The sequence below is a fragment of the Trachypithecus francoisi genome, unplaced genomic scaffold, assembly GCF_009764315.1.
Source record: "Trachypithecus francoisi isolate TF-2019V2 unplaced genomic scaffold, Tfra_2.0 Lachesis_group17, whole genome shotgun sequence".
Classification (NCBI taxonomy): domain Eukaryota; kingdom Metazoa; phylum Chordata; class Mammalia; order Primates; family Cercopithecidae; genus Trachypithecus; species Trachypithecus francoisi.
This window is the reverse complement of record NW_022681462.1, coordinates 44,053,806-44,066,151: the sequence shown is the minus strand read 5'-3', so window position 1 is coordinate 44,066,151 and position 12,346 is coordinate 44,053,806. Positions and strand designations below refer to the sequence as shown.

General features: G+C 50.3%; 1 protein-coding gene across 1 annotated transcript in view; it reads left to right on the top strand.

Annotated features, from left to right (window-relative positions):
* Positions 1-12,346, top strand: part of SH3RF3 (SH3 domain containing ring finger 3) — a 377,754-nt gene that overhangs the window by 215,800 nt on the left and 149,608 nt on the right. Inside the window, exon 2 of the mRNA XM_033175502.1 lies at positions 1,790-2,065. Within this exon, the coding sequence (XP_033031393.1) occupies positions 1,790-2,065 (276 nt within the window). The remainder of the gene's footprint in view (positions 1-1,789; positions 2,066-12,346) is intronic.

Below are 12,346 nucleotides of genomic sequence, written 5' to 3'. Positions count from 1 at the left end.
TGGCTTTTACTTGTTACATGTTGGTAGCACCCCACCTTCCGGTTGTGATAGCCAAAAATATCTTCAGACAGAATTGTCCCAAATTGAGATTCCCTGGCTGGCGGCTGAGTGGCTCCTGTGTGGCAGTGGAATTATTCTGATGGCCTGCAGCCAACTGCCCCTTCCAATTTTTTTCCGATCACAGTGCTTGTCTTGCAAATTACCCCTTGCCTCCGCTCTCTAAAATTGGGGCTCGTTACACACTATTGTGCTCGGACTACAAAGCTATCCAGAATGAGTATTATTGGAAGCAAACGGATTTTTTTTTTTCTCTTTGAGTTCTGCAATGAAAAATCCTCTGGTGTTACTGTTTAATTGGTTAGTGGTGGCTGTTTGTCAATTTGCCAGCAGGCTCTCTTAACTGCTGTCGTTTGACGTTGCTGAAACATAAATGTAGAATGATTGAGTTGCCAACATGCTATTAAGTCCTCCACAAAGAGTTTTTCGATGTACTACTGCTGCAGGCTTTTGTGCTTCTATTGATTGATTCGAATACTGAAGAACTCCTTGGCATAGGCAGCCCTGGTGAGAAAACGCAGCTTCTGGTAGGAAAATCGTTGGGTATTGACAGCCGGACAATGCAAGGCTTTCCTTTGGTTTTCCTCTGGCACAGGACTGACCTCTGACAAAGCTCCCACAGTTGAGCGGGTATTGGCCACCCATAAAGGAAAGGGAGAGAGGCCCGTGTGGCCAGATGGTCGTGATGAGACAGGGCCAGTTAGAGAAGCCCAGGAAGTGGACGAAGACATCACATCAGTTTCGGGATTCTTTGACAGGCTCCTTATTGCTGACAAGCAGAAGCAGCCTAGAATCTTGTTTAGATTTTAGAGCTAGTCATGGTTTGAGACCAAGGATGACAGAACAGGTGCAGACGGGTTGGTTATCCTCCAACGGATACAAGAACATCGCTTATGTTAGGAGGATACAGTCTTATGCCCTTGAAATTGTACTTCTGGAACAGACTGCTACAGGTACACACAGCGGAAAGTTGTGTGTCATGGTTGGATGTCTGTGATGGCCGGGGACTGCTTGTTAGAACTCCTGTGCCTGGGCACAGCCCTTGTGCTCTACACAGGCTGTTTGTCATCGTCCTCGTGTGTGTGCTGCTGGCCATGAGTCTGCTGAGTGGGACGCTCAGCACGACGGATGCCATGCACGCCTGCTGCTCAGCTTCAACCCCTGGAGCATGCTCTGAGTTGCTGTGACTATTACATAGAAGAAGTAAAGAAAAAAGTTGTTGGATACTTGCTAGAAATCTGGCAGCTTCTTAGACTAAAATGCCTGAGAAATAGGAACCAATGGAAAATGATTCAGCACAGAATATTGGGTAAGAAATTCCGAGCCCAGATGCCCTGGGTTCAGATTCCACCTACTGCTCCTAGGTGTGGGCCTTGGGAAAGTCACCTTCCCTCTCTGTGCCTCATTTTCCCCATCTGTACATGAAGATAAGCCAGAACCTACTTCAGCGTCCTTTCTGCACAGAATGAGGTGGTCTGTGTGGAAGGCCCCAGACAGTATCCTGTTTAGGAGGAATGGCTATGGTGGGGACGCTCTTATCTCGGTGGGGCCTCGGTATGTGCGTGTTCCTGTGACAGGCTGTTTCTTTAAAATATTTTCCATTTGCGGGGCACTTTGTATGCACCCCCAGGACACAGAAAGCCCCAGGGAAGCCCCGGCCTGCTCCGGCAGATCCACTCTGGGCACTGGGAAGAAGCATGCCCGTTGACCACGTGCTGCCTCTTGCTTGCAGAATCCCTGCCTGCTTCCCTATGGCAAGGCCCTCTACAGCTACGAGGGGAAGGAACCTGGCGACCTCAAGTTCAACAAGGGGGACATCATCGTCCTGCGACGCAAGGTGGATGAACAGTGGTACCATGGTGAGCTGCACGGCACACAGGGCTTCCTCCCAGCCAGCTATATCCAGTGCATCCAGCCCTTGCCACACGCCCCGCCCCAGGGAAAAGCACTTTATGATTTCGAGATGAAGGACAAAGACCAAGACAAGGACTGTCTGACCTTCACCAAGGTAAGGTGGGCTCTGGGGTGGGCCCCGCCAGCCCGTGCAGCCTCTGTCCACCCAGGGCTCTTCCCAGCCACAGGCCTGCAGCCAAGCCAGTGTCTTTCCTCAGATTCTGAATCCTGGCTCCTCCCAGAACCCTGAGCAAATGACCCAGCAGCCTCCCTCCCTGTGCCTCCATGAATGGGGTGCTGGTTTTTTTGATTGAATGCTATGGAGGGCAGCAGCCTGACACACAGCTCCAGCTCAGAGCTACATGAGAGCTTGAGATAACATGAGCCTCCATCAGCACCAAGCGCAGAACCCTCAGTTAACCTGAGTCATGGGTCGAAGCGCCGACCCAGATGTAGCGGAATGACGCCTTTCCAGGACTCTTGAGGTCCTGCGAGAGGGGCTTATCAGGGGAAGCTGCTACAGAGACCCTGGTCAGCTCACAGGGAGGTGACAGCTGGGGCCTCACATCCGTGCATCATAGCCCTGTCCTGTAGGGCACCTGAGGCAGGGCCCACCAGGTGCATAGGGAGCCCTGTGAAGCAAACATTTGGGAGCGAACGAAATAGTACTGACAGGTGAAGTTGAGTAGGAGGGCTGGGTGAGGTGCAGAAGAGACTGGTTCTGGCTGTCCTGGCAGTTGCTGTTGAACAATTATCTGCACCAAGTGCTCGGCCAACAAGCTCACACTTGGTCTTTACAGCTGTCCCAGGTTCCAGGGGAAATAGTTGGAACCTTGTTTTCTCCATGTGCAAACCAAAGCTCTGAGAGGCTTTGTAACTTATCCAGGCTGGTTGCTAGGTCCTCTCTCCCTCCTGCTTCCCCTTCCTCCTTTCCATCTTCATGTCCTGTCTCCTGTATCTCCTCCATCCCCTGCCCCTCCTACACCTGCTCCCCGCGGCCCCCAGATGTAAATGACAAAGCCAGAATCCTAATGCAGATCTCTGATGTTAACACTCAACATTCTTCCCACCTCCCTACACAGGGAATTCTTCCCTTATGTGAGCCTCACGGTATTTTAGATGTCAAGAAGTCATTGTGTTCTCTCTCCTCACTCGTTCTGTCTTGCCTGTGTCTCTCTGCGTCAGTGTTTCTCTCTGTCTCTCTGTCACACACACACACACCACACACACACACACACACACACACACAGAGTTGTAAAGAACAGAACTAGAATTCTAACTCAAATCTCTGCTTCTAAAGCCCACGTCCTTCCTGCCTCCGAGAGGCCATTGCTCTCTCCCCCATCTGCTGAGTGCAGAGCTCGAGGGTGGCACTCTCTGGAGGGCGGTAGGAGAACCATGCACACTGTTTTTGAGCAAAATTGGCATGTCCTGCACGCGGCTGCTATTTATGTCTTGTTCTATTGTTCAGCCTGACAGTGAATAATCTATTTTTCATTCAGGGATTCAACTCCTTCTCCCTTCCTTTTATCAAGGTGTTCTGATGCTAATTCCGATTGTCATCTGGCTGCACAGCTTCCCAGGAAACTATGCCGGTGCCTCCCTCCCTCCCAGCTCAGTCAGAGGGCGAGAGGAGCAGCTTCCTTGGGCTATTTTTAGGCACACAGAAACCCACCTTGCTTCTCTGCCCAGTGGACTCTTCTTCCTCAAGAGAAGACCTGGGGCCACTGGTGGCCCAGGTGGTCACTCATGATCAAGAGCAGGAACCTCTGAACTCTCAGGGTCCCGTCAAGGCCTTGCTAAGGAGACAGACCCCATAATGGCTCCAGGCTCCCCCAGGCTTGGCAGGCTCCAGCTACAGAGCCCAGGTCCTCCTCCAGAGGCGTCACAGTAGAGCCCACTGTGAAGGGGCTGTCGCAGGGCCCTGGAGCCTGTGGGCAGGCCCAGCTTCTCTGGGCGGGAGCAACTGCCTGCCTTTCCTGTCATCACCATATAACGTGCTGCATTCCACGGGCCTCTGCCCAGGATGTGCAACCCCAAGCTGAAGGCTAGAGCCCACTGGACAAGAGGACAAAGGGCACCTGCCCATTATTCCACAGAAACATACTGGGCCCTGACTCCGTGTCGGGTACTAGACCTGCTGTGCTGCCCTCTGGAGCCCAGAGTCAGGTGTGGGAGACAGGCCAGTGGAGAATGTGCAGAAGATAGGCCAGAGGCTCATGAGCTGCATCGGATCACCAGGGGTAGGCCAGACATTTAGTGATGGAATTCCATGTTCCATAATTCGCAAGAAACAGTGAAATTAGAGCCGTCAGGCTTAGACTCATTCTGTGGTTGGCATGTGGAGTGGGGGTAGCCGAGCAGGGGTCCTTCTGTTCCCAAGTGGGCAATGTCACCATCAAGGTGGGCGTGGCTGCCCAGGCTCTCTGGAAGGTGACCTCTGGGTTGAATTGAGGACAGGGTCACCAGCCACGGGAAGCCCAGCGTCTCCTGTTACAGGATCTGTGACGGCTGCGAGGGGGAAGTGTCATATCACAGATTCTTTGTTCAAGGACTTTCTTTACTTGAATCCTGTGAGTTAATGTGGAGAATTAGAGGCCTCTGGGTGTGATCCCCAGAGGGACCTGTGCTGTGACACGACCTTCCTGCCACACCCCTGTGCCCACTTTCACCCTCTGACCTCCACGGGGTGAGGTCAGGCAGGGAATGGCCACCCTGCTACCTGTCCTGTCCTGTTGCATCTCTCACTCCTCAATGTCCGCAAATAAAGGCTCCAAGAGACATGGGCAACTCCACATGACTCTCTGCTCAGTTCCTGTTTTCTCCCACGGTGGGCCTGACCCACCTCACTTCCCCCGTGCCTGGCATGTGGCTGAGACAACACACTGGCTCTGACAGTCTCCCTGTGAATCAGACCTCCAGGAACCAAATGGTTCCTGTGCTGCAGCGTAGGTGCTGGTTCATGCCAGCTTGGTCTCCCCACTGGGGAATGTTTTTATTCTTTGGTTATGTTCCGTCCCGGAGTCAGGGAGAAAAGAAGGGTCTCTGAAAGCTACGATGGTATAACCTGCCTTTATACAGCATCACTGTGGCTGACTGATGGAGTTTAAAGTAGGTGGATCAAAGCAAGATTTTTACCTTTGGTGTTTGCTTTTGAATAGTCCTGTTAAAGGGGCATTAATTAAAGTCCTTCTAAAATCTAGTCTTTGCTTTATTTCAGAAGAGAATGAATAATCAGTTTTTGTAAAGCAGCTTTAAAAAATGACATTTTATTACTTCTTAGTAGTCCCACTCCAGAAAGCTGGGCATGTGCAAATAAAAAGACGACAGGTAGGAAGAGCTGTGGGCGCAGCTCTGCCAGCTGGTTTCTGAGGAGCCTCCACACATGCTGGGCCAGTCACCCGGGAGGGGCTGGCCTTGGCAGGGCCTTGCAGTGAGGGCCCCATGCCAGCTGTGTGACTTAGGGTGACATATAACCTTGCTGGGCCAGGAGCACCTTGTCTTCCCAGTCGGGATGCCAGTGTGCACTCTGGGGTGATATAAATAAATTGCTGAGCCTAGGGCTTGGAGCACAGGAGGGGAATGTGAACTACTCTTTTCTTTGAGCCGCTAACTCTGTATTGTCTTACTCAGTTCACCTGCAAGATTCGGCAAGGGTTTATTGAGCCTCTACTCTGTAGCTTTCAGTTAATGAGAACATTGTGGTCGCCTTGCCAAGCAGCTGCGTTTGCTGTGCGGGGCCCGTGCTGCTTTTCGTGAGTTCCAGCTGGGATGCTCAGGCATCCTCAGAGGCCATGGGGTTTTCTTAGAGAGTGCCCGCTGATCATGGAATCACTTTTGCACATGATTGCAGCAGGGCCCCCAGGCTTGCCATGTCTGCCGTAATCCCTACCAGGTGTGCCATGTGAAGGAGCCACAGGGCTTGGTGGCTGCAGCCACTGCGCTGTCCTAACCCTCATCTCACCCTCAATTTGTCCTGATCCAGTCAGACCTTAAGACTCTTCCATGTGACCTTCATATGCTACTGAGCATTTAGTCATTTCTCAAAAGTATGGGAAGTCTTACCTTTGTGAATTAACCTAGCATTAATTCCAAACTCTGCTCTTCTGATCCTAGGGACAGATGTAGATGGATAAAAATCAAATATAGATAGAGTTCAGGCTCTAGCATGAGGTAGACACAGATTCAGATCATGGCACTTTTCTTTAATAATGCATGGTGTCTCGAACATTTACTTAGTCTTTGAGTTGCTTTTTTTAACTACAAATGGAGTTGATATTAGGATTACATGAGCAAAGGCATTTTAAAACCCAAGCTCAAAATAGGCATTCCAGTAAATATTTGTTGTCTGCCCTCTGCTTTCTTCCTGTCTCAGGAAAAGTTGCACTTCCGTCAGATGGTACTTATCACTTTTTATGTTCACCCAGAATATTTGCAGGAAAGTAAGCCTCCCTCCTAAAGACAGACTGCATGGAGAATGAGAACTTGCAGGACTGGTCTGCTATCCTTTTACTTTCCTGGTGGCTGAATTTCAGAGAGGATTGCCTGGGGGTAGTTTTGTGTCGAGGCCGCAGTCCCCTCACCAGCAGAGCCAGGCGATGGGCAAGCTTCCAGATTTGCAGTGTCATCTCTGCTTCTTCCTGACTGAGAATTGACATTGCTTTGGGGGCTGAGAAGACGAGGAAACTTTAGCTTTACCTCTTTTCATATCATGAGATGAGCTGGTGCAGAGCTGGGGGCTCCATGTCATTCTCTGCCTTCCTGGGCACCCTCTTGGGCTACTTTACCCTGAAGTTATTCAAGAAACTCAGGGAACCAGTTCTCCTTTTTGACTCCTTGCTTCATGGATTTCTCCTCCCAGGCTCAGTGCCCCTGCAGCCACCTCTGTGCACAATGATAACTCCTATGAAGGAGGCTCAACTCGCAGGGCACGGGCCAGAGGGGAGCAGAGCACCCTCGCAGCCCCTGCAGACCACCCTCACCCAGCCTCTTCTGACAGCAAAGGGAGTTTGGAGAAACTGCACAGATAACAGTTTTGATTTGCAGGCAAAGCTTGGGCTGTATCTGAAACTTTGCCAGAAATTTTCAGAGCCTACACAGAATGTGAGCTCCTCTCTATGGACGCGCCTGGCTCCTGGGAGCGGTCCTGGCCCTGGCCACTGCAGCTGCCTCACCTGCTCTCCACTGGGTGCCAATCCCACTCCTCAAATCTGAGCCACATGGAGCCTCTGCTCAGAGTCCTCAATCGCTACCCACCTGTTCCGGAGTCATGGCAAAGTTGGTGCTGCCCGCAAGACCCCACCTCACCCAGTCCTTGCTCCCTCAAGGGCCTGATCCACTTCCGGCCCCTGGCTCATTGCCTGTCCAGCTGCACTGGCCTCTTGGCAGGTTCTCCCTGTAGCCAAGCCCACCACCTCCCTGGTCCTGTGTGGTTGCCTCCCCTAGCCTGGGTGCCCCCACTCATTTATAGCTTGACCCTCCTCAGCAAATCTCTGCTGGAGATAGGGGCTACCCTCTCCCCCTGTGGGAGGGAGCACCCCACACCCAGACTCCTTGTCCACACCCCTTCTCCTGTGAGGTAGGTGTTCATAGTCACGTGACACCACCTGCCTGAGGGTGGGTTGAGACCTCTCCACTGCCTGGCCCCAAAATAGGGCAGCAAAGGGCACCTGGAGGGACGTGGAAGGAAGCCCTAACAGTGGAGTGGGGTGCCCTGAGTCACCTGGCCAGGGCCGGCAGGCCTACTGGTGAGAGTGCCTCCGTCTCCTCACCCAGCCTCCTTGGTCCATGCCTTCACTCTTCAGACGTTTATCAACCCTGGACTGTGTGCCCAATGCCAGGGATACTGAGGAGGGCACTACCCTTAGGCACTCACAACCCAAAGACATGGAGACAAGACAAGAGAGTCTCCCCTGCCAGTATATGCATGCGTGTGTCCGTGCGCAGTGGGGGCTGCCGGCAGTGAGAGGGTGTGACCTCTGACGTCTCCTCTTCCACCTGTGGCTGCAGGTTACCCGCAGCCCTGAGACCCCGTGAGGGGTCTGCCCCTGCCTCCCTCTGGAGTTCAGATACGTGAACACGATGGGAACACCAGAGGAAGCCCCTGGATGCTCTGGAAAGTCAGAGCCCCCTGAAGTCTCAGTGACAGCAGGGCAAGGATGCAGGGCCAGCCTGCTAGGTGGGGGAGCTGATGGTGGCTCACAGTTCCATAGGTGCCCCTCCATAAATGGCAGTCGGCTGTCGGAGGCACAGTTGTGGGTTATTTCTGCACCAAAAGGCTGAGGGAGTTTCTGAACTATTCCCTTTTTAATTTTCCCTTCTCCCTGTGACACAGAGTGGGTTGGGCCCTCTGTGTGTGGCTGGCCTGTGTGCTGCCAATGGACTCTGTCTGTGTCAGGCTGGGTCACTGCCGTGGGGTGGCCTTGTGGAGCAGGCAGCCCACGCCTCTGCAGGCCCAGAGGCTGAGGGGGGCCCAACAGGGTCAGGGGCCTTCTCTGGGCTCCAGCTTGTTACTGCTTCTAGGAAACCACTCGACTGCACGTGAGTGGGAAAAGTGGAGGCGTTCATGTGGCCTCCAGGAGAGCAGGGCTGTGGCCACTCATGGCCATTCAGGGACTGCTTCTGGCATTTATGTGTGATTTTTCCACACAGTTTACTTAGGAGAGGGAAATCTGAGGTGCTGGATGTGGGTTTATCCAGAGCTGCTGAGGGAACTCTCCAAGGTTTTCAGTGATCATGGCATTTCATGCTGAGCTCCCAAAAGCCTGATATGTGAGCTGCGATATTTGCCAAGATGTGCCTTTAAAGTGGTGTCAAAGGGCAGTGTGCTCCGCCAGCCACCTCCAGTGGCATCCTCGAGGGACAGGGAAGGTGAGCGCTGGCATCCTGCCCCGCGGCCTCTGTTCTTCACAGAGGCCCATCTATGTCCGTGGCTTTCCTTCTCCCCAGGTGGAAATGAAAACAGACTTTGAAAGAGGCTAGTAAGTGAGTTTAAAATGCACTTTAAAGACCCCTTGTAGATGGCAGGTCCTACCATGTCACCTGAATCCTTTGTGAATGTATTATTTACCAAGCCTTAGGAAGAAAGGCGATATAGTTTTTTAATAACCACCTTACGTTCATAGCTCAGACTTACAATCATTTAGGACCACCCTGAGACCACCTGAATACAAAGGAGAGCCACTGCCATATGGTAACAGCGTTTGGTGTCTTTTCAAAAGTTGGAAATGCCAGGGAATAGGGAAAACAGCATATGGAAGTCTACGGGCCCACAGTGAGTAATGAGCACTTGGCATGAAACCTGTAAATGAAATTGAGCTTTGTATCTGAAAGAGAAACCATGTCGTGGAAACAAGTTTCATTCATAAAATTCTTGAATGCTGCCATATTGGCCCAGAAACTTGTCTGCCTCATCTGACTCTCGGTGATGCCTGTGGTTTCTGGTTTGGTTTACTTCACTCATCTGCATCAAGCAAGGGTTGGTGGACTAGGACTCTCTGGCCAGATCCTGTCTGCCAACTGTTTTTGCAAATAAAGTTTTATTGGTACACAGCCATAATTCATGTATGTGTTGTCTATAATTGCTGTCATGCTACAAAGGAGGGTTGAGTAATTGACCTACAACTCCTGAAATAGTCTCTGGCTCTTTGTAGAAAACATTCCTGACCTGTGACAGAGCACAGTACTATCAGGGCCAAGGACACAGGTGTTGTCCCTGTGTGCTGCCTTCCGCGTGGCTTTCCTCTTCGGACATTGGGAGCCTCTGGTATTGAGGGTGCATCTGTTGGGAGACAGTGAGTGGAGAGCCTGGGGATGCTGTCCTCTGTGAAGCAGCAACTTAACACTCAGATCAGCCCATGTGGATCAGTCTTGCCATCTTCGCATACAAAGCCCATTTGGTATTTTGAGGAGGGATATTTCTCCATATACTAATGAGTCTGTGAAGCAGGTATTTCCTCCTTCCTTGTCCTTCTGAAAGCAGTGGCTCCAGGTTTTTGTAACATGAAGACAAATCAGATAGCTGTTGTGATCTAGCCATGAAAAGTTGCCATTGGTTCCCTGGTCCTGCATTGGGGTGGAGAATCATTATTGTTTCCAGAACACACCAGATTTATGCTGGTAGCTCTAACATGCTACAGTGAATGTTTTCGTTGCCCAGCACTCAACCATTCCTCTTTGGGGGTTGTAATTATTGTGGAAGTTTGGGTTAGAGGCAAAGCTGGGGAAACCTTCCTTGACATTCTTAATTAAGGATTTTTAGGTACAGGGAGTGACTGACTCCCTGCACCCCAGTATTCTCCCAGCCCGGTCTCTACACCGTAATGAGTGCCAACTAAATAGGAACATTCTGGATCCCATCGCCCTCCTGAGGTCCCAGACAGCCACAGAAACCAGAATTTCCCCCATTGATATTTGAACCAGAACAGACACCTGCTGCCAGGTGCCACCATACTGCAGCTAGGTCTATGTTGGACTTGTCTCTCTAGCCAGATGAAGCCGTGGCAGGGTCCATTGCTCATTCACTAATCTCACAGTAGCACAACACTTGACATGCTTGGGTTTTAGATGCCACATATTGCAGCCTGGTGGAGTTTTCATGTGCTTTCACAATACCAGATGCTGACCTTCTCTTTACCAGCAGGTCCCCTCCTCCTCCTTGGGAGAGGATAGTTTCTTCCTCAGCCAAAGGCCACTCCCGGGGCTTGGCACTTAGGAGATGCTCGAATGTATTGGTGGCGTGATGAGGAGCAACCTGACCCTGCTGAACACTAGGAGTGATGGCCAACTCCTGGCCTGTGAAGCACACCCATCTTTGGACAGCCCTGCCTCACAGGGAGCCTGCCCACATCGCAATAACATGGGGTCCTTGGTGCAAATCCCACCCTCCTGAAAATAAGCCTGGTTCTTCAGCATGGTAATGATGTCAGAACTTAAAGACATGATCATGGCCTCCACAGCACTATCACTTCCCAGGCTGAGCCATCCCACCTCCTTCCCTGGCTTGCCATGACTCGGTTCTGGACTGTTCCCACGATGGTCCACTTCTGCAGCACAGATGTCCTGTAGAGACGTGCTAGCACTGGATGCAACATTCAAGGCATGCTGTTGCTTGTCCGTACCGGATAGATTGTTACCTTTAAAAAAATTTTTTTTATTATGTTATATATAATATATATTTAATAATTATATATAACATACCAGAAAGTTCACTAATCATAATTATGCAGCTTGACGATTGTCACAAACAGAATATATTCTTACCTAGTGATGAAATGATGGATACTGGGGCTCCTGTGCCTCTGACAGTTACCAGCCCGCCCTCACCGCATGTCTACCAACACTGCAGATGAGTTGTGTTTGCTCTTGAACTTCAGATCAAGGAATCATGCAGGATTTATTTTTGTGTCCAACTTTGCTTCCTCTCGGTTTTATATTTGTAAGCTATACCCATGTTGTTGTAGGGCACTGTAGTTTGCTCATTTTCATTGCTGTATGGTGTTATTTTAGGTTTTTAAAGAATAGGTGTTACATTTTTAGAGCAGTTTTAAGTTCACAGCAAAATTGAGCAGAAGATACAGAGATTTCCCATAAACCCCTGTCCCCACATGCACAGCCTCCCCCATTGTCAACATGACCCACCAGAGTGGTGCATTTATTACAATCAGTGAGCCTATATTGACACATCGTTATTACTCTAAGCCTATAGTCACTCTTGGTGCAGAGTCTACTGATTTGGACAAATGCACAATGTCATGTATCTGCCATTATAGGCCCAGAGTAGGTTCACTGCCCTGAAAATCCTCTGACCTGCCTATCCATCCCTCCCTCCTCCACCACCCCCGGCAACCACTGACCTTTGTACTGCCTTCATATTTTTTCCTTTCCCAGAATGTCATACGGTTGAAATCATACAATATATAGCCTTTTCATAATGGTTGCCTTCACTTAGCAATTTGCATTTAAGGTCCTTGCATGTCTTTTCATAGCTTAATAGCTCATTTCCTTTTTTATCATTGAGTAATATGTCATTATCTGGATGTACCACAGTTTGTTTATCCATTCACCTACTAAACGACATCTTGGTTACTTCCATGTTTGGGTAATTACTAATAAAGCCACTCTAAACATCCATATGCAGGTTTTTGTGTGGACATAAGCTTTCAGCTCCTTTGGATAAATACAAGGAGTGTGATTACTAGTTGGCATAGAAAAGCATGCCTAGTTTTGTAAGAAATTTCCAAACTGTGTTCCAAAATTGCTGTGCCATTTTGCGTTTCTGCCAGCCGTGAATGAGCGTTCCTGTTGCTCCACATCCTCATCAACACACTACACACTGTACTCTCTGTATATCTCACTATGTATCTCATTGTAGTTTTAATTTGCATTTCCCTGATGA